Here is a 21833-nt window from a genome sequence, read left to right as displayed (position 1 = left end):
AGGCTTTGTTAAAAGGTCCAATGAGCTGATAAGTACATTATATTTGGTACTTGCTGTGTATAAACTTGAACATGGCAGATCACCACAAGCAGACTAGACACCATCCCCAGAAAAAGCAGGACTATCACACTTTCTCTAGTTTATTTAGTCTCAGAATCCAGTTCAGTAAGGCTCTTGGACTCACTTCACCCAATTTGCTAACACTGCCTTCCCAGAGATACTGATTATTCTGTTCTTACCCAGCAACTTTCCCACCAGAGAAGAATTATGCTGCCCTATGTATGCACTACTCTCCACCCATTTCTTCAATCTCTTGAGTACTGCTTGATTTAAACCAGTAGTTAATGAATTACTTGATCTTGTTATATTACATACAAATATTGTGTTATAAATTTGTTCATTAGTATTGACGTAAGAACTTTCAGTTCAATTTCAGTGGAATTAATTCTTATTCTGTAAACGGAATAAAGTAATTTTAAGCCACGGTATCTTGATATTGGGTTTATGTTAGTTAAAGTTCTAGCATAAAGGCTGGGCTGACTAGGACAACATATGTGGATACCATGCCATTTGGGTACCACCAGAAGTGCGACAACAGCGTTTGCATACACAAGGGTAGGGGACACATCATATTTCCTGGTTACTACTACTTTTTCCTCACAATCAACACACAGAATTAAAGATGCTTCTGTTCTGTCAGTTTTACTATTAAACTATTATGCCAAGAAAGTTACCTCGAAGAAGCTCAATAGTTTCTTTGGAAATACAGAAATTGGAGAAAGCACCTTCCTTCTGCTCTGCAGTCAGTTCCTGTTAAGTAAAAATAATACTTTGCACATAAGCATTGAGCATTTCAGAGGTAAGAAAATTAAGGCAGAAAGGGTTAAATAACTTGTTCCAAGGTCAGCTTTTCAGTAGCAGGCTCAAGACCACAATGCAAGGTCCTGAAATCCTACCTCTTGTTCTAACTACTGAACACCACTGCCTTGTGTGACCTCCATGTAATGGATTTAAAACTTACATTAGGAAGTCACATCTTTTCTATCTAATGCACGTGAAATAGCAAGGTTAGCACTCATTAGTCCTCTTGTGGAGGGGGACTGAACCTTCACAGAAAAATAGGCTTGTGAAGTTTTACTTGGTGCCCCTCACAGAGCCCTGAAGTCCCCATCCTAGCTTTCTTTCCTCAGAATTCTGTGTTGTAACCACTATAAATTCAATGGACGCAAGTTAGATGTAACTAGGGCTTCCAGTACTTGTTCAGTTTAATTCAAGGATGTTTATTTTTAAAAACAAAGAGTTACTGGTGGCCCAGTGCTAGTGATTTGTACTGCAATAAGCAAAAGTCAGGTTTGATTCCAAGCCATCTCTTACTCCCTGGATTAGCGTACCACCGGTGAACTGCTAAGGCATTAGTTTCAAACCTTAAGCGCATGAACCACATTTCACTAATATCAATGCCTTCCACAGATTATGATGCAATTTTAATACAGTTTTGATGATGTAGTGGCTACAACACAGAATTCTGAGGAAAGCTAGGACGGGGGACTTCACGGCTCTGCGAGGGGGGCACCAAGTAAAACCTATTTTTCTGGAAAGGTTCAGTCTCTCTCCACAAGAGGACTAATGAGCACTAACTTTATTGCTACTTCACATCAAATGGGGCTCAAGCAAGGAAAAACAAACTATAAAGAAACAACAGAAAAGAACATGGAAGTTACTGCTTCTCTCCACCCTTCCAAAAGAAGGTTTTCAGCAATAAGCACATTACATTTAGAAGCACAAACTCTTGTTACGGTTGGGTAAATTTGGGGAACTAATCTGCAGTAAAGATTTTTCGTTTTTAAAATCAGTCTAGTTCTTCTCATGGGATTTTGGAGGACTAAGTCAAGCACAAACATTTAGAGCAGAGCATATACATATATACAGTAGTTTTCAGCTAGAATCAACTCAAGGTTACTTTATTGTAAACATTAATTATATTCAAGATAGATCAATTAAAATAGACTCCTGGCAACTGCATCCATATCAAATGACTAATACAGAATCTTAAAGTACTACCTGACTGCAATTATTACCCACAGCACTGAAATGCCTCAGTCAGGAAGCTGTGTTAGTGTGTCATTAACTTTAAACTAAGTCCTGCTTCCAAGAGCATATTTAACGTCTTATTACTATGTAATTTTAAACCAATAGATTTCCTGTGACGTATGATGCTGCAATACAAAACTTGAGCATTCAGACATTTCAAGTTTTGCAGCTGCCCGAGTTGTAATTTAAGTAAAAGCTAAATATCCTTTACATTGGTTACACAAAAACAAATGTTGAAAAATAAATCTATGAGAGAGAATTTCTTCCAAACTCAGCCATGTTGTAATACAGGAGCTAAACCTAACTGTAGCAAAACCCAATGTCTAGCTGCACCTGCTCTGGTTCGCTGTCACACTCTCCACTTGATGCTTCACTGAAATTACACTGTGTTTTTGTGGGGGTGACTCCATTACTTAGGGAGGAAGATTTCTTCTTGTGCTCTGGGCTTCTTTCCCCAGTATCTCCATTTGCTCTCTCTCTCTCCTTCATCTTTTTAAGTTTGGGAGGTTCAAGGTCATCTTCAGACAGCCCATTTTCCTCTGTTCGGGATTTCCTCTTCTTGGATTTATCATGGTGTTTAGACTCTCTCTCTTTTTTATCTTTCTATGAAGTAATAAAGAAACCACAATTAAAATAAAACTGCAGATTTTCATACCATCCCAAGGCTTTGTGAAATTGTAAAAACACGTAATTGTTCCAAGAATGAAAGGAATTGGTTGCTCTCTATCCATCTGTAAAAACTCGTTTTCATATTAGTTAAAATCAGAGGCAGCTTTTGCATACGGGTATGTATGAAAACAGACTCATTCAGGTTACGGGGGGGAATCCCATCATGCATTTTTCTGATTTTATTTGCAAAGAATTTACACTTTCCATTCATTTGGAACTCAAACCATAATACACCTGTGATTTTTTTTTACAAAGTAGTTTGCAACCCATTAAAGAACTTCAGAGAGATCAATATCATGGTTTAATCCTAAAATTTTACCCTTTTACTTAGATTACTTGTAACAGATACTATCAAATACTTCATCCCTTTTAAAAAGGTGAGCATATACTTTGTTGTGAAGTACAAACATAGGGTTACCATATCAGACTTGACTTTGGTCTACCGTTTCTGGCAGTAAACAGTATCAAAATATGAGAAGTAAGAAACCCTAGGAGAATCTGTCATAAAACAGACTACAGGATTCATACCTCAGCACAGTTTTGTTTTTTTCAGAGGAGAATACAAAACGAAGGGACAAAATGTGATTTTTACCCCAAATCCGGCTCTACCGTCCTAGTGCTTCTAGGCATCGCTGTGCAATGCAAGTCCCGATTCCTGCACAACGATGCCAGCACACGGAAACACTGCCTGGGTGTAACACCAAAAGCTAAAGGTGTTAACACAGCAACACTGCTAAGGGAAAGTTACGTGGAAAAGAGCAAGAGAAACAAGGAGAAGAGAGCGAGCATGGGAAAGGCAGCCAGGACCAGCGCCGGAGGGGCCCGGGAAGGACCGGCCACCTGGGGCACGGCCACAGGGTAACAGAAACAAGCGGGCTGTGGAGGAAACGCTGCCCCTCCGACGCCCCAGCGATCCCGCCAGGCAAGAGGCGCCGCCACCCCGCCGGGCGAGCGCGAGGCTGGGGACGCCGAGCAGGGACAGCACTGGCCGCCCCGCCCCCGCACAACCTGGCCACGCTGCGCCCCACGAGGCCGGCCCCACGGCAGGCTGGCAGCCCCGGCGAAGCTGGCCCTCGCCGCGCGCCCGAGCCGAGAGCCGCACAGCACGGGCCGGGGCCGCCTGCCCAGAGAGGCAGCCGGGACCCTGTCGCACGCAGCCTTACAACGCAAAAGGCGCCGGTACCTTGTGCCTCCTCCTGCGGCTGCTCTCCGGGGCGGTCCCGCTCTCCATGGGGCTCTCGGCCTCGTCCCCGCTGCTGGCTTCGAGCCGGGTGGCTTCGGGCATTTCCCCCGGCTGCTCCGGGAGCCGGGATGGGCGCAAGGAAAGCGAACTCCGCCCCGGAACCCTCTCGCCGGCCGGCCGGCAAGCAGGGAGACGCAGGAAGGGGTCGGCTTAACCGCTCATCACCGGCCTGCACGAGGACCGGCCTTCCAGGGGCTCGCGCCACGCCCCCTACCTTCGCCGCAGCCAGCAGCGTCACACAGCAGAACGCAGGGCCGTGGGGACTCCGAAGCCTGGCATGCACCTGGGCTCCCTAAGACTACAGGGCCCAACATGCACCGGGGCTACAGCGTCCATAAGGTTCCAAACGCAGCGCGCCATGCGCTGCCGCTGTTACTTTCCCAGGACGGGGTGAGTGCGGCTCCCTCACGAGCTTCCTACATCTCTGGGCGCTGCCCGCACCCTACGTTGCAAGCAGGCGTGGCCCACTAGGCCTGCGCTACAAGCCACTGAGCCCCTCCCCGGGCCACCTTCTCCTGCCCAGCGGTGCTGCTCGCCGTGCAGGCTGGGCAGAGGTGCTGGAGCTTCCCCCCACCCCCCCGGGGTTTGAAGTGGTTTCCATCATTTACGGGGCTTATCGTTTTGTTTAATGGCTTTCGGCCCCGTGCCTTGGGCCCCGCTGCAGTCAGAGCAGTGCGCTCAGTGTTGGGGCTGCCACCTGGCTGGGCTTTCCCAGCACGTGCCTGTTGGAGACAGCTGTCCTGGGCTAGCTGTGAGGGTCCTCAGGGCACGCGGCCGGCCGCCTGTCCCAGGATAGTCATAAGGGGGCACAGTCTGTCCAGGGAGGTCCATAAGGGTACTCACCGCGCACGGGCAGCTGCCCAGTTTGATGGGCTCAGGCTTATCCGGGTTGTCCCATTTCTTTGTACCTTAGTGGTGGGAGCCCTACTCAGCGGATAGGGATCAGTGCCATGTAACAGGAATCTCATCCCTTTATATCCCAGTCAACCTCCATGTCCAGGGAGTAGGACCGAAAAGCAGGCCTATGCCACTCCAACCAGGTGGGCTTGCTTGATGGGGTCAAGTTTCTGCATACTCGCATTGGACAGAAAAAATTCTACAGTAGCATAAAGGTCCCCTACCCATCCTCTAGAAACAGCACTGTGTCCTAAGTGATTAAAAACCCAGTGTTCACTCTCAGCCACTACTGGTGTGGGTTTTTCCAGTTTTATCCCTACCTAAACAGTTTATAATAGGAGCTAGTGAAGACCTCTCATTTAAATACTTGAGGATACAGGATTTATTTAATGAAAATTATTATTTGATTTTATTTAAGCATAACCTTTTCGATTACCTCCCCCTTCTCCCCATATTGTTTCTTTATTAAAGAAGCCATCTGACCACAATAAGTGAGTGTCACTTCACTGGGATGCAACCGCCATGAAAATAGACAAGTGTTCACGACTAGAGGTCATCATTACTTCTCCCTGTATGCAATCTGAACAGCTTTAGCTTAAAACCTTGATTTAAATAATCAGTTTTAATCTTGTTTTATACTTGTATTTTTCAGTTATTTTCCTAAAAAAAAGTTGATTCTCATTGGTTGGTAATCTCTAAAATATGTCAAGGCTGAAACTTGTTGCCTATTGGTGGTATCCACTCCTTACTTAAAGGGTCAAACTATTTAAAAATACATCAGTGTGTTTCAGCTGGATTTCAGAGTTTGAGAAGAATGGCATCATCTCATTTCTCTTCCAAATACTTCAGAGCCTTGTCAACAAACACAATCTTGGATCCTTATAACTAGCAGCTTTCCAGCCACTGGGTTCAGCAAGTTGATTTTACAGTATTACACATTTGTGCAGTTATATGATTAAAAATGTGGACATGTAGCTAAACTAAGTGTCCACTGATGTCAAGAAGTTTTTCTTGTATGCTTGTACACTATTGAAAAATGGGAAACCAATGCATGAATGTAGTAAAATGATTAACAGGCTCAGCAAGATTTTTCAGTACAGCACATTTAACCAGACAGTGCAGGGACTTAATAAGAGAGGTAACACAACCTGTATGGAAACAACAGATATCCTTCACTGAAGACATTCTTGGATTTGACCAGAAAATGGTGACTGAAAATAAACAAAGAGCAATTTGCAGAAATCATCTTTTATTAAACTGATTCCACCACACACATCTGGGAAAAATTGATCTAGAGAATGTAAATTCTCCTCCAGATGTATAATAGTACTGAACTGGGGGAAGTCCTGTTCGAGTATGTCTCACTATTACTATTATGGAGTGGCATTATGCTACAAGCAATAAAATGGCCATTAACCAGGGACAATATTACCATTGTTGAAAACTTGTTCAGAATTGTGAAAAATGACAAACTCCATTGCAGAGCTTCAGCGTTTGTGGAAATTATGAACTTCACAATTAAAGCTAAACTGTGGGGCAACTGCAGTAAGCATTTTGCATGTCAGTAACAGGAGTCTAAGAATATAGTAGCTAACAAGGTTGTGGATTTAGATATTCCAGAGCCTCACACTCAAGGTAAGACTTGCAATAAAAATCCACATTCAACACCCAAGAAGCAAGGCAAATATTTTTCAGGATCCTCAAGAGCAGCTCCAAAAACCCAAACCATACTTTCTTTATCTTACTTCCCTTGTGTAACAAGCAAAAGAAAGTCACTAACAACAAATGTATTTATTTCTAACACAATTAAAATTTGATAAATAAAACCTTTTTTCTGTTCAAAGTTGTCGAAGAACAAGCAAGCATTGTTACAGGCTTCCTAATTTCTAGCTGTCCATACAATTTGTGAAAACATTACAGATGGATTTACAAATATTGAATATTGCTTTGTGTTGATTTTTACATGCCTTTTGCATGTTTACCAACTGAAATAGACAATATTGAAGAAGAGGTACAATATCGGTTAGCACTCAGAAAAGCCATACCCAAAATTACATGTTGCAGCTCCTTCAGATTTGTCGAATGGTGGCAGATGCTTTTTGTCACAAACAGCCAGATAAAACTAAGTTCCTTATTCAAGCAACATTTACAGTATGGAAGTGGGATAGGGGTATGAGACATGACAGTACATTGCTCAAGAATAAAGCTTCAGGTTGAAGAGTAGCATATCCCAGCACCTTCAGTGCAGTCTGATGATTGCAGACGTGTCACCTGGGGGGGACGGGATGACTCATGACTTATTTTGTCATCATCTACAGTCAGTTAAAAGCTGGCTTAGCACTTCAAGAGACTATGGTTCCAGGGTCTTAGCCAGTGACGTCCACCAGATCAGTGGTCTGAATTCCTTTAAAACTTTGGCAGCAAATATGTACTGCTTGGATTTTTTTATATAAAATTTAGACAATAATAGATTGTAGTGGCCTTAATATAGGTTGTCAATTTCAAATTTAATTTTAAATAGATTTACTTTACATAAATATGTATTTAAATTAAATTTAAAAATCCAATTTTTTAAAAAGTCATTGATTTTTATCCACTTTAGAATTAGGAGATTAAGTCACCACCATTCTAGCACTTAGAGAGAAAAAAGGTCCTCTTTCAGAGAGTCTAATTTGACATTCCATAAGGTTTGGCCTAAGTGAAACTTTTTAGTTAGTAGAACTAATATAGTCTATTTTCTCCAGTGCATCCTATATCAGTAAAATATTCTCTTCACTTATATTTAGAAACACTAACTCCTGTTTGTCTTATACGAGTAGGTCCACTGGCTTTAATCAGCAGAGTATTATTAGTGTTCTATCTCAAGTGGCTTTTTTAGGGTGAGGCAGGATGTTAAATCTTTTTTCCTACTTGTCTCTTTTGTGTATGCTGGTATCTAGTGGGTTCTGTTGGCCCAGTGGTGCACACAGGAAGTACCTTTAGTCACTGCAATTTGTGTCAACTCATTGTAGTTGCATGGTTCCTATTGGAGCTCCACCTACAATCATGTCAAGCTAGTAATTTGACCTGAATGAAGTACACACTTAGTCCATACTTTTTCTTTACACATTTTTATTACAAACATGGTCACATAGCTATAACAAAAGTAACTAACTGTCTTATTAAAATGTTAATTAAAAGTCAAGAATCGAAAATGAAATGTTCAAACTATGGCTGTCGATTAATCGCAGTTAGCTCACATGATTAACTCAAAAAAATTAATTGCGATTAATTGCATTGTTAAACTACCAATTGAAGTTTATTAAATATTTTTGGATGTTTTTCTACTTTTCAAATATATTGATTTCTATTACAACACAGAATACAAAGTGTACAGTGCTCACTTTATATTATTTTTTATTACAAATATTTGCACTGTAAAAAAGAATAGTATTTTTCAATTCACCTCATACAAGTACTGTAGTACAATCTCTATCGTGAAAGTGTAACTTACAAATGTAGATTTTTTTTTGTTTCATAACTGCACTCAGAAACAAAACAAAGTAAAACTTTAGAGCCGACAAGTCCACTTGGTCCTACTTTAGCCAGTCGCTCAGACAAACAAGTTTGGTTATAATTCGCAGGAGATAATGCTGCCCGCTTCTTGTTTACAATGTCACCTGAAAGTGAGAACAGGTGTTCGAATGGCACTGTTGTAGCTGGCTTCACAAGATATTTACATGCCAGATGTGCTAATGATTCATATATCCCTTCATCTTCAACCACCATTCCATAGGACATGCATCCATGCTGATGATGGGTTCTGCTCGATAACTATCCAAAGCAGAGTGAACCGATGCATGTTCTTTTTCATCATCTTTTTTGGTGGTTCAGGTTCTGTAGTTTCCGCATCAGAGCGTTGCTCTTTTAAGACTGCTGAAAGCATGCTCCACACCTCGTCCCTCTCAGTTTTTGGGCAACACTTCAGATTCTTAAACCTTGGGTCGAGTGTTTAACTATTTTTAGAAATGTCACAATGGTACCTTCTTCTTTGTGTTTTGTCAAATCTGCAGTGAAAGTGTTCTTAAAATGAACATGCGCTGGGTCATCATCCGAGACAGCTATAACATGAAATACATGGTAGAATATGGGTAAAACAGAACAGGAGACATACAATTCTCCCCCAAGGAGTTCAGTCACAAATCTAATTAACACATTTTTTTTTTTTAAAACGAGCATCATCAGCATGGAAGCATGAAGGGGCATACAAATGTTTAGTATATCTGGCACATAAATACCTTGCAACGCCAGCTACAAAAGTGCCATGTAAGCACCTGTTCTCACTTTCAGGTGACATTGTAAATAAGAAGCAGGCAGCATTATCTCCCGTAAATGTAACCAAACTTGTTTGTCTGAGCGACTGGCTAAAGTAGGACTGAGGGGACTTGTAGGCTCTAAAGTTTTACATTGTTTTATTTTTGAATGCAGGGTTTTTTTGTACATAATTCTCCATTTGTAAGTTCAACTTTCATGATAAAGAGATTGCACTACCACACTTGTCTGAGATGAACTGAAAAAAAAAAACTATTTTGTTTTTTACATGGCAAATATTTGTAATCAAAAATAAATATAAAGTGAGCACTGTACACTTTGTATTCTATGTTGTAATTGAAATATATTTGAAAATCTAAAAAAAACCCCAAAATATTTAAATAAATTAATCAAGATTAAATTTTTTAATCGCTTGACAGCCCTAGTTCAAACAAGTTTAAAGAATAGACATGGATTTAGATGCATCACTATGTATTTGATTGTTTAAAAAATGTACAGTAATGCTATTTACATTATACAAAGGAAAGAATTCACAAAACTCTGTAAGAGAAGAAACTTAAACATTCATGACTGGAGTTAACTGCAACAATGTATTTTGTGTAAGCATCCTTCCGCTCCTTGCACTGTTATTTTTGCCTTCAAAGTTCTGTAGGAAACTTCGTCTTCTTTTCAATCCATCCAAAATGGCTGAATTATTAGATGTAAGACTTTGTGTTCTAAAAATAGAACAGTTTATTTAGTTTTTAGTGCCACATAGATATTTTTGGGTTATCAGAGTACTCACTAAGAATTGAAACTATCAATACTCAGCTAATAAGCCAAAAATGTGCCAAAAGAACACAGGGCCAAATGCTGTAGTCCCTACTCAGGCAAAAACACATGCTGATTTCATTAGGAAGTTTGCCTAAAGAAGAATTGCAGGATTTGGTCCTTAGTGCGTACTACCTTTTCAAAATGATAGTGGATATGAAGAAGAAGAAGAAAAAAGTCTTCTCTACATTCAGTGCCATCATGTCAAGAGTCATGAATCATATGACACCTTGATGTTACTTACAGAGTGGGGTTGAATTTCTCTCTCAAAAATTTAAACATAGTGTTTTGCCAATTAATTAGTTTCCTCCAATTTCAAACTTCCAAAAATTTCAAATTTTTATTAACATTTGGAAGCCTGATCTTTTTTCACAGGCAAGCATGTGAAACTCAAGCTTGTTTCACACAAGACCTTTTATGGTGAATTTGCGAAAAACTATGAAAAGTGAGGATAGTCTCTTAAAGGTTACAGATGCCTCAATAAAGGAACGAGCACAGGGCCGAGAGCCCAGAACACTTAAAATCTATTTGCAACTCCGACTGGCCTGAATAACATTTTCCACATTTAATTAGACCTCAAAACACCTATTTTAAGTAACTAACTATTATCCCTAGTTTTCAGCTGGAGTAACTGTGGCACACACAGGTTAAGCGACATACCAAACATCACACAGCAAGGTCTATGTCAAAACCCAAGCCTCCAAATTACCAGGCCCGTGTTTAACCACTAAGCTAGTGTCTCCTACCTAAGTGGTTAACCTCTCTGCGTCTTGATTCCCCAATCTGTAAAACAGAATGAATCATATTTTTCTGCCTCAGAGAAACAAAATTGTTACGTACAATATTAGTTAAGTGTAGTTTATAGCAGAGACGCTTTAGTACTATCTTGTTGGAAGTATTTCTGTAGTGCATTTTAGCAATGGAGTTCTTCATGACAATACAATTGTTATCTATTCCAGCAATTCTTCCTAAATCTGATGATGATTATTACTATTATTATAGAAGAACTTCACTGACATTTGTGTTCTTACCTTGGAGAATCAATTCCGCTGTCTCCTGTAATGCTCTGGTTTTCTGTTCCTTCTAAGTTACTTGGTTCTTTTTGGACATTCGGCCCTGAAACAGTAGTATGTGTACTATTAAAAAGCTGTTGCTTTTTTCCAATTTCTTTTCTCATTTCCATGGTCTGCAGCCCCAGTGTCGAGCATGCTGATTTCTCTCTCATTCCATTGGGAGTGTTTGGCAAAGTTTCAGCATCTGAGTCACCGTCGTTTGCTTTGCAGAAATCAAATATATTGACACCAATATCTGAAGCCTGAACCTGTTCAGCAAGTTCAACTTCCTCGTCATGATGTTTGTAAACAAACTGAGATAGCCGATCATGGAAACAATTTTCTCCTGCAAGATCAATTTTCTGGCACTCTTGTGAGCTATTCATTGACCCAGTAAGACTATGACATTCATTTCCTTCACGCCCACAAGAATCTAATTGATTTACATTAGTATTGCACTCAGCTGGATGACTATTAAGACCGCAGTTTCTGAGAGACAGTTCAGTGCTTATTTGTTGTATTCCCTTACTGCATTCTCCTGTTTCTGAAATGATGTTGCTGAGTTGCTGTTGATATGATTCAGGGTAATCCTCCTCCTCAAGATATAACGAGCTGCAAACATCATAATCATCTACTTTTTGATACAAAGTCTGATCATCAATAAATCCTTTTTTTTCTGGGTTAACAGACTCAGGCCATTTAGTAGTAGTATTGCTAAACATTAGTTCATTCTTTTTGTCAGTACTTAGTCTTTGAGTGGCACCATCTTCAGATTGTTTAAACTGGTTAGCATCAGCAGGATCATTAGAAAGACTGAAATTCTGAAAACGATTTGATGTTTGATCTAGTAGCTCACATATGATGGCAGGTTTGTCACACTGATGGGTATCTTTTGAACTTAGTGGATACTTTGTTTCTTCCTTAAACTCAAACATATCTTCAATGTAAGAGAAATGAGTTTTTGGAATATCTCCAATAAGTTTTTTGTTTGCCCCTCTATAGACATAGTCAGAAAGGCTACTCTCTCTGGAGTAATGACATTTATCATCTATTCGTAAAGTACTGCATTGTGGATAATTAGAGCATTCACTGAAATGGCCTTTGATGGCTTGGAGGGAAGAATTGTTAACGTGGGATGATTTGTTTTGCTTGGCTTTGTCACTGCATTTTTCAGCATTTGATTGTATGGCTTCATGGTCAAAGGTTCTTGAGGAATCCAAAGACCTTGACCTTTGAAAATTCCATTCTTGCTTTTGAATCCTGGACTTAAATTGACTGTTTTTCTGACCTTTGTGCCCTTCTGTAGAAAGTCTCTCTCTACATGGTAGGCCTTGAAAAGGATTCTTAATTTGCTTTTTATATATAAAATGGGATTTAACAACTGTTGCATCCTCATGTAGCTGTTCATGAGCTACAACTTCATTTGTAACATGTGATGAAAGACGCTCTGCATATTTTTCCTGTTTGTCATTTTCTGACATTACCTCATTGATTTGAGATTTTCTCTGGGTTTTTCTTATTTGCTTTTCTTTACTGGATTGAATTTTCGTGTGATACTTTGCTGTTTTACTTTGCTTTTTAACAACAGACCCTTTTGAAATATGCTTTTGCTGAATTGTCAACATTTCGGTTGAGGTGCCTTTGCTAATATATTTTTTCTGTTCCTCAAATTTCTTCATTAGTACTGTGTGTTTAACTAAGTTATCTACTGTCAGCACAGGGTTAATACGCTTGATGATTTCATGTTCAACGTCACGTGGAATGTTATCTAAATTATCTTCATCCCTGACTGGCCATTCTTCAGGAGGAAATTGGGCAGAAAAAGAAGAATACTTTTTTTTAGGTTTTTCTTTTTTAGATGTGCTACTACGCCAGAAAAGACTAAGGCCGAACTTTTTACATTTTTCTTTTTCTTTCATTGAAGTTAAGGACTTGGTTGTGTCACATGAATGAGTCTCAACTAATGTAGAGAGAGGCTGATTCTGAACTGAGGGCTTCAACTCACCAGACCCTTTTTGACCTCTTCCATTAGGTTCATGGTTAATTAATTGCTGATGTCTTTGTTCCCTGAATGTAGCCTGAGCAGGGAAACAATGGCAGGATCTGCAATGAGACACCATAGGAACATTTTCTTTTGTTAGATCTGCAGAGCTCTCCATGCTTACAAGGTAAGAAGTGGATGGCAGTAGAGGGCAATTATCCTCTAACAGGAACTTCTTATGGTCTTTCATGACATTATCTGTGATAAAGTAGGTGTGAGGGGTCACTATGAAGTAGCCTTCTCCAGTGTGATATATCTTCCTTTCTCTAATTAGAGTTCCAAGCACACTATATAGAATTTCTTGTGAGGGAGTTGTTATACCTATAATAAAGATACAGTATATAAGTATTTCAACCAGAAATAAGTTAATACATAAAATCATGAAAAGTTAGAAGTGAACAGTAATTTACTGAAATGTAACACATTTGGACGTCACTGAGACATACAAGAAGCATACTGATTAAGTATGAAGGGTTTACAAAAGAGTCTAAGACCACTCACATACTAAGAATTTGAGTAGTACAAAATCAATCTTAACAATAAAAACTCCCACAGTTTCGATCATGTGATGCCATTCTTAACTGGATGGTTTAAAGACACATCACTGTGTTCAACTTTAAGAGCCAGAATAAAAAAAATGTAACACACAGTTGTCCAACAGCAAAAAATACACTAAACAAAACCCTATAGCAGCATACAGAACAGAGATGTCACAACTGTGAGCTAAAACTTCACAGATGCAGAATTATGAACAGAACTCAGTACCTGGTGCTTCATAAATACAGAGTTTATGCACAGAACTAACAGAAATCCTCTTGCAGCTGTGAAGGATATGAAGGGCTCTTCTAGAGGTAGGACCCTTCACTTTCAGTTTTTATATTATTTATTTTTTCCCATACATTTATCAGTATTTATTACCACAACAAAATCAGGTGAAAATCAGTGCAAAAAACTTAATTTTTCTGGGTAAATATCAGGGTTTATTTTGGTGGATGGAAAGATGGGAGGGAAAGTATTCCATAGATTAATGCTTTGAATTCCATTCATCAATGTAGTTTGCTGCAGAATTAAAAACAGAACTCCAAACACAATGCCACCTCTGAGTTTAAGAACACAATATATCTCTACTCCCCAAATAAAACTTTTCATTTGAATAAACAATTTACTGTTGTAGACTTATAAATATTTATAGGCTAATAGTTCTATTTAATAATTTGGCCACAACGTTTGCAGCACATATACTCAGCTTCATCCTGTTTTTGTTTTTTTCAAACTTTCAAGTACTTCCTTGTGTTCTGAAATGTATTTTGATACAGATTTTCATTTTCTTCCCATTTTAGTGTGTGAAATCTTTAAACCGTTATCTGCTAGCAGCTTGAAATATGTATGTGGTGGGCATGAGATTCATCAGTATGTTCAGATGCTCATACACTTCAGAGCTTGCATGCGTGCCTGTTTGTTTATTGTGTGTATCTTGTAGACGAATACGTAGCCTTACTTCAACAGGCAGCTTTGCATGTACACACATACTAATGTATTATCGTAATACATATATCTCATGCAATGTATTGTAGTTTCCTAATAAAACAAGTTATTTTTTATATATTTGAATGATACAAAAGTAGGGTGAAAATCAGACAAAAATGAATAATACTTCCTGTAAAACCTGGGAATTTTTTTGGTAAAAACTGGTTTAAACTGAAAATGAAGGGGCTTATCTATAGGCCATCCAGTAACTGACAGCAATTATGAATTCTCTCCAATAGAGGGCAGTGAAAAAGATACACTAGCCAATCTTTTGAATTCACCAACAACAGATGCAAGGGGCAGACAACAGTTCATCTTCATCAACCCCAACTCCTGAGTAGTGAGATAAGCCAACTTCTGAAAAAAGGAGGAAGGAAAGGGGCAGCCACACCTCGGTTGGATTTGTTCCAGTATTTAGTAGGAACCATGGGGGGGGGGGGGGCAGCACTGATGATATGGAACTTTTAAAGTATTAGGAACAGCAACATTTGTCCCCTCAAGCTATGCTCATGGAAATCAGTATTGTATTGGGATTCTACTTCCTACCTACATAATTTAGCACATTTTGTTATTGTTTTTAAAAGGATTAAACATTTGTATAGGTAACTGAGGATATTCTCATTACATTAAATAGGATAAAATATTTATAAGAGATACAAACTGTGCAGCCACCCCATAACTGACAGCAATTACAAAGAGTTCCCTATGGACACGTTATTACACAATGGTCCTTTATAGGACCGTTTCATCTTCCTCTGACGAATGTACTACGGGCTATTGTTGGAGATAGGACGCCCAACTAAACCCGGTATAGCAATTCTCTTCTTCAATTCATCAAATACGAATAAACCCAAGTTTTCAACTGCCACTAGGATTTACTGATTACCATTTCTATCAATGTTTTTCAATGATGGGTCACAGTCCCTGACAACCTACTGAAAACTGGGGGGCCATCCTAGGTTTTTCATAAATTCCATGCCCCTGCAGTCCTGCTTACTGAGAATGAAAACTTCCAGTAAAACGGTACCATCTATGGCAGTCTGCAGAGTGCGATATCCCTTCATTTATTACAAGTATGTAGAGTGTTATTTCCATCTGAGCTAAGATCATATCTGGGGCTGTTGTGATGCAATTTAAAATTATTTCAAGTTCTTGGCAGGACTCTAGCCCAATCTATGGTGACACACTAAAAGCCTATCGTTAGAAACCTCTAATTTTTGCATTACAAGCGAACAAGCAGGATGGATTATCAGAGTAGCCTGTACGCTAAGCAGGACTAGAGGAGCACTAAGGGTCAGGAGAGATGACAAGTATCAGACAAAGGAACTTTCATGGAGTACCAGATGTAGGCCCTGCTGGACATGTGTAATTAAACATGGGGGAGGCCTCCTTTCTTGGGGCTTGTCTACACTTACCAGGGGATTGATGAGCGGCGATTGATACATTGGCGGTCGATTTGGCGCACGGGTTCTCAAACTGGGGGTCGGGACCCCTCAGGGGGTCGCAAGGTTATTATATGGGGGGTCGTGAGCTGTCAAACTGCACCCCAAACCCCGCTTTGCCTCAGCATTTATAATGGTGTTAAATATATAAAATAGTGTTTTTAATTTATAAGGGGGGGGTGTCGCACTCAGAGGCTTGCTATATGAAAGGGGTCACCAGTACAAAAGTTTGAAAGCCACTGATTTAGCGGGTCTAGTGAAGACCCGCTAAATCGACAACAGATCACTCTCCCATTGACTCTGTACCCCACCGGATCAAGAAGAGTAGGGGGACTCAACGGGAGAGCGTCTCCCGTCGACATCACGTAGCATGGACCCCGCGGTAAGTAGGTCTAAGCTACGTCGATTTGAGTTACGCTATTGAATATACGCTATTTCCCCTGTAGTGAAGACAAGGCCTTGGAAGACAGGATTAGGGAAGTAACTAGATCAGCAGGCTGAAAATGGAATATTTAGGCTAAGTAAACGATAAGATTTAGTAAATAAGATAGAAGACAAAATGTCTGAACTAACCAATATAAAGGGGGGGGGGGGAAACATGCAGGGAACCATTTACTGAGAACATGATAACCATGGACAACAAAAGTCAGGAGTGTAAGGATAAGGTGAAGAATAAAGTCAAACATGGACAGCAGGTGGACAGAACATGCTGTACAGCGATTAGTTCCCACAAAGTGACAAAGACAATCCCCAAATGGATGATGCAGTGTATAATAAATGCAATGTAATGTGTAAATGTATATAGAGGAAGAGGTTTTCTGTGTAACTTTGGATGTGTGGTACACCCTATACCCACTTCCTATGCTTGAGTCTGATCAACTCAGCATAGCTTTGCTGTATGCCAAATTAAGGAACCTGAAGGTATGTCTACCCTACGGAATAAGGTCGAATTTATAGAAGTCGGTTTTTTAGAAATCGGTTTTATATATTAGAGTGTGTGTGTCCCCACAGAAAATGCTCTAAGTGCATTAAGTGCATTAACTCGGCGGAGTGCTTCCACAGTACCGAGGCTAGAGTCGACTTCCGGAGCGTTGCACTGTGGGTAGCTATCCCACAGTTCCCGCAGTCTCCGCTGCCCATTGGAATTCTGGGTTGAGATCCCAATGCCTGATGGGGCTAAAACATTGTCACGGGTGGTTCTGGGTACATATCGTCAGTCCCCCCTTCCCTCCCTCCCTCCGTGAAAGCAAGGGCAGACAATCGTTTCGCGCCTTTTTTCCTGAGTTACCTGTGCGGACGCCATACCACCGCAAGCATGGAGCCCGCTCAGGTAACCGTCACCATATGTCTCCTGGGTGTTGGCAGACGCGGTACGGCATTGCTACACAGTAGCAGCAACCCATTGCCTTGTGGCAGCAGACGGTACAATACGACTGGTAGCCGTCATAGTCATGTCCAAGGTGCTCCTGGCCGCATCGGCTGGGAGCGCCTGGGCAGACATGGGCGCAGGGACTAAATTTGGAGTGACTTGACCAGGTCATTGTCTTTAGTCCTGCAGTCAGTCCTATTGAACCGTCTTATGGTGAGCAGACAGGCAATATGGATTGCTAGCAGTCCTATTGTACGTCTTCTGCCGAGCAGCCATGAGATGTGGATGGCATGCAGTCCTTCTGCACCGCCTGCTGCCAGCCAAAGATGTAAAAGATAGACGGAGTGGATCAAAACAAGAAATAGACCAGATTTGTTTTGTACTCATTTGCCTCCTCCCCCGTCTAGGGGACTCATTCCTCTAGGTCACACTGCAGTCACTCACAGAGAAGGTGCAGCGAGGTAAATCTAGCCATGTATCAATCAGAGGACAGGCTAACCTCCTTGTTCCAATAAGAATAATAACTTAGGTGCACCATTTCTTATTGGAACCCTCCGTGAAGTCCTGCCTGAAATACTCCTTGATGTAAAGCCACCCCCTTTGCTGATTTTAGCTCCCTGAAACCAACCCTGTAAGCCGTGTCGTCAGTCGCCCCTCCCTCCATCAGAGCAACAGCAGACAATCATTCCGCGCCTTTTTTCTGTGCGGACGCCATACCAAGGCAAGCATGGAGGCCGCTCAGCTCACTTCAGCAATTAGGAGCACATTAAACACCACACGCATTATCCAGCAGTATATGTAGCACCAGAACCTGGCAAAGCGATACCGGGCGAGGAGGCGACATCAGCGCGGTCACGTGAGTGATCAGGACATGGACACAGATTTCTCTGAAAGCATGGGCCCTGCCAATGCATTCATCATGGTACTAATGGGGCAGGTTCATGCTGTGGAACGCCGATTCTGGGCTCGGGAAACAAGCACAGACTGGTGGGACCGCATAGTGTTGCAGGTCTGGGACGATTTCCAGTGGCTGCGAAACTTTCGCATGCATAAGGGCACTTTCATGGAACTTTGTGACTTGCTTTCCCCTGCCCTGAAGCGCATGAATACGAAGATGAGAGCAGCCCTCACAGTTGAGAAGCGAGTGGCAATAGCCCTGTGGAAGCTTGCAACGCCAGACAGCTACCGGTCAGTTGGGAATCAATTTGGAGTGGACAAATCTACTGTTGGGGCTGCTGTGATGCAAGTAGCCCACGCAATCAGAGATCTGCTGATATCAAGGGTAGTGACCCTGGGAAATGTGCAGGTCATAGTGGATGGCTTTGCTGCAATGGGATTCCCTAACTGTGGTGGGGCCACAGACGGAACCCATATCCCTATCTTGGCACCGGAGCACTAAGCCGCCGAGTACATAAACCGCAAGGAGTACTTTTCAATAGTGCTGCAAGCTCTGGTGGAGCACAAGGGACGTTTCACCAACATCAACGTGGGATGGCCGGGAAAGGTACATGACGCTCGCATCTTCGGGAACTCTGGTCCGTTTCAAAAGCTGCAAGAAGGGACTTTATTCCCAGACCAGAAAATAACTGTTGGGGATGTTGAAATGCCTATATGTATCCTTGGGGACCCAGCCTACCCCTTAATGCCATGGCTCATGAAGCCGTACACAGGCAGCCTGGACAGTAGTCAGGAGCTGTTCAACTACAGGCTGAGCAAGTGCAGAATGGTGGTAGAATGTGCATTTGGACGTTTAAAGGCGCGCTGGCGCAGTTTACTGACTCGCTTAGACCTCAGCGAAACCAATATTCCCACTGTTATTACTGCTTGCTGTGTGCTCCACAATATCTGTGAGAGTAAGGGGGAGACTTTTATGGCGGGGTGGGAGGTTGAGGCAAATCGCCTGGCTGCTGGTTACGCGCAGCCAGACACCAGGGCGGTTAGAAGAGCACAGGAGGGCGCGGTACGCATCAGAGAAGCTTTGAAAACCAGTTTCATGACTAGCCAGGCTACGGTGTGAAAGTTCTGTTTGTTTCTCCTTGATGAAACCCCCCGCCCCTTGGTTCGCTCTACTTCCCTGTAAGCTAACCACCCTCTCCTCCTCCCTTCAATCACCGCTTGCAGAGGCAATAAAGTCATTGTTGCTTCACATTCATGCATTCTTTATTCATTCATCACACAAATAGGGGAATGACTACCAAGGTAGCCCAGGAGGGGTGGTGGAGGAGGGAAGGAAAATGCCACACAGCACTTCAAAAGTTTACAACTTTAAAATTTATTGAATGACAGCCTTCTTTTTTTTGGGCAATCCTCTGTGGCGGAGTGGCTGGTTGGCCGGTGCCCCCCCCACCGCGTTCTTGGGCGTCTGGGTGTGGAGGCTATGGAACTTGGGGAGGAGGGCGGTTGGTTACACAGGGGCTGTAGTGGCAGTCTGTGCTCCAGCTGCCTTTGCTGCAGCTCAACCATACACTGGAGCATACTGGTTTGATCCTCCAGCAGCCTCAGCATTGAATCCTGCCTCCTCATCACGCTGCCGCCACCTTTCAGCTTCAGCCCTCTCTTCAGCCCGCCACCTCTCCTCCCGGTCATTTTGTGCTTTCCTGCACTCTGACATTATTTGCCTCCACGCATTCGTCTGTGCTCTGTCAGTGTGGGAGGACAGCATGAGCTCGGAGAACATTTCATCTCGAGTGCGTTTTTTTTTCTTTCTAATCTTCACTAGCCTCTGGGAAGGAGAAGATCCTGTGATCATTGAAACACATGCAGCTGGTGGAGAAAAAAAAAGGGACAGCGGTATTTAAAAAGACACATTTTATAAAACACTGGCTACACTCTTTCAGGGTAAACCTTGCTGTTAACATTACATACATAGCACATGTGCTTTCGTTACAAGGTCGCATTTTGCCTCCCCCCACCACGTGGCTACCCCCTCAACCCTTCCCCCTCCCTGTGGCTAACAGCGGGGAACATTTCTGTTCAGCCGCAGGCAAACAGCCCAGCAGGAATGGGCTCCTCTGAGTGTCCCCTGAAGAAAAGCACCCTATTTCAACCAGGTGACCATGGATTATATCTCACTCTCCTGAGGATAACATAGAGAGATAAAGAACGGATGTTGCTTGAACGCCAGCAAACATACACTGCAATGCTTTGTTGTACAATGATTCCCGAGTACGTGTTACTGGCCTGGAGTGGTAAAGTGTCCTACCATGAAGGACGCAATAAGTCTGCCCTCCCCAGAAACCTTTTGCAAAGGCTTTGGGAGTATATCCAGGAGAGCTGCGAATGCCAGGGCAAAGTAATCCTTTCACATGCTTGCTTTTAAACCATGTATAGTATTTTAAAAGGTACACTCACCGGAGGTCCCTTCTCCGCCTGCTGGGTCCAGGAGGCAGCCTTGGGTGGGTTCGGGGGGTACTGGCTCCAGGTCCAGGGTGAGAAACAGTTCCTGGCTGTCGGGAAAACCGGTTTCTCCGCTTGCTTGCTGTGAGCTATCTACAACCTCATCATCATCATCATCATCTTCTTTGTCCCCAAAACCTGCTTCCGTATTGCCTCCATCTCCATTGAAGGAGTCAAACAACACGGCTGGGGTAGTGGTGGCTGAACCCCCTAAAATGGCATGCAGCTCATCATAGAAGCGGCATGTTTGGGGCTCTGACCCGGAGCGGCCGTTCACCTCTCTGGTTTTCCGGTAGGCTTGCCTCAGCTCCTTCAGTTTCAGGCGGCACTGCTTCGGGTCCCTGTTATGGCCTCTGTCCTTCATGCCCTGGGAGATTTTGACAAAGGTTTTGGCATTTCGAAAACTGGAACGGAGTTCTGATAGCACGGATTCCTCTCCCCATACAGCGATCAGATCCCGTACCTCCCGTTCGGTCCATGCTGGAGCTCTTTTGCGATTCTGGGACTCCATCATGGTCACCTCTGCTGATGAGCTCTGCATGGTCACCTGCAGCTTGCCACGCTGGCCAAACAGGAAATGAGATTCAAAAGTTCGCGGTTCTTTTCCTGTCTACCTGGCCAGTGCATCTGAGTTGAGAGTGCTGTCCAGAGCGGTCAAAATGGAGCACTCTGGGATAGCTCCCGGAGGCCAATACCGTCGAATTGTGTCCACAGTACCCCAAATTCGACCCGGCAAGGCCGATTTAAGCGCTAATCCACTTGTCAGGGGTGGAGTAAGGAAATCGATTTTAAGAGCCCTTTAAGTCGAAATAAAGGGCTTCATCGTGTGGACGGGTGCAGGTTTACATCGATTTAATGCTGCTAAATTCGACCTAAAGTCCTAGTGTAGACCAGGGCTGAGTGACAAGACTGGAATCAGACTGAACTCTTGGGGAACTGAGTGGAAAAGGTCTCAGGAGAACCCCAACACCAGAATGGGGCTTTA

The 21833-nt window shown here is 42.4% G+C and overlaps 3 protein-coding genes across 3 annotated transcripts in view; all 3 read right to left on the bottom strand.

The window, feature by feature from the left end:
• The window catches only part of LOC141990963 (nucleolar RNA helicase 2-like), a 39547-nt gene extending 35253 nt beyond the window's left edge, over nucleotides 1-4294 (bottom strand). The window contains exons 1-3 of the mRNA XM_074958900.1: nucleotides 3944-4294; nucleotides 2425-2694; nucleotides 735-810 (exon numbers count right to left, since the gene is read on the bottom strand). Coding sequence (XP_074815001.1) covers nucleotides 735-810; nucleotides 2425-2694; nucleotides 3944-4045 — 448 coding nt within the window. The 5' untranslated portion in view covers nucleotides 4046-4294. The remainder of the gene's footprint in view (nucleotides 1-734; nucleotides 811-2424; nucleotides 2695-3943) is intronic.
• Nucleotides 4295-9357: 5063 nt separating this feature from the next.
• STOX1 (storkhead box 1) overlaps nucleotides 9358-21833 on the bottom strand; it is a 37627-nt gene continuing 25151 nt past the window's right edge. The window contains exons 3-4 of the mRNA XM_074958899.1: nucleotides 11053-13435; nucleotides 9358-9927 (exon numbers count right to left, since the gene is read on the bottom strand). Coding sequence (XP_074815000.1) covers nucleotides 9768-9927; nucleotides 11053-13435 — 2543 coding nt within the window. The 3' untranslated portion in view covers nucleotides 9358-9767. The remainder of the gene's footprint in view (nucleotides 9928-11052; nucleotides 13436-21833) is intronic.
• LOC141991630 (uncharacterized) lies at nucleotides 19772-21212 on the bottom strand. The gene is made up of 2 exons (XM_074959960.1): nucleotides 20804-21212; nucleotides 19772-20215 (listed from the first exon to the last, which is right to left on the bottom strand). Exons 1-2 carry the CDS (start codon nucleotides 21210-21212, stop codon nucleotides 19908-19910), a joined length of 717 nt encoding a protein of 238 aa, XP_074816061.1. The 3' UTR covers nucleotides 19772-19907.

The sequence above is a fragment of the Natator depressus genome, chromosome 7 (genome assembly GCF_965152275.1).
Source record: "Natator depressus isolate rNatDep1 chromosome 7, rNatDep2.hap1, whole genome shotgun sequence".
Lineage (NCBI taxonomy): Eukaryota > Metazoa > Chordata > Testudines > Cheloniidae > Natator > Natator depressus.
Note: the sequence above shows the minus strand (reverse complement) of the source record. Positions and strands in the feature narration are given on the sequence as shown.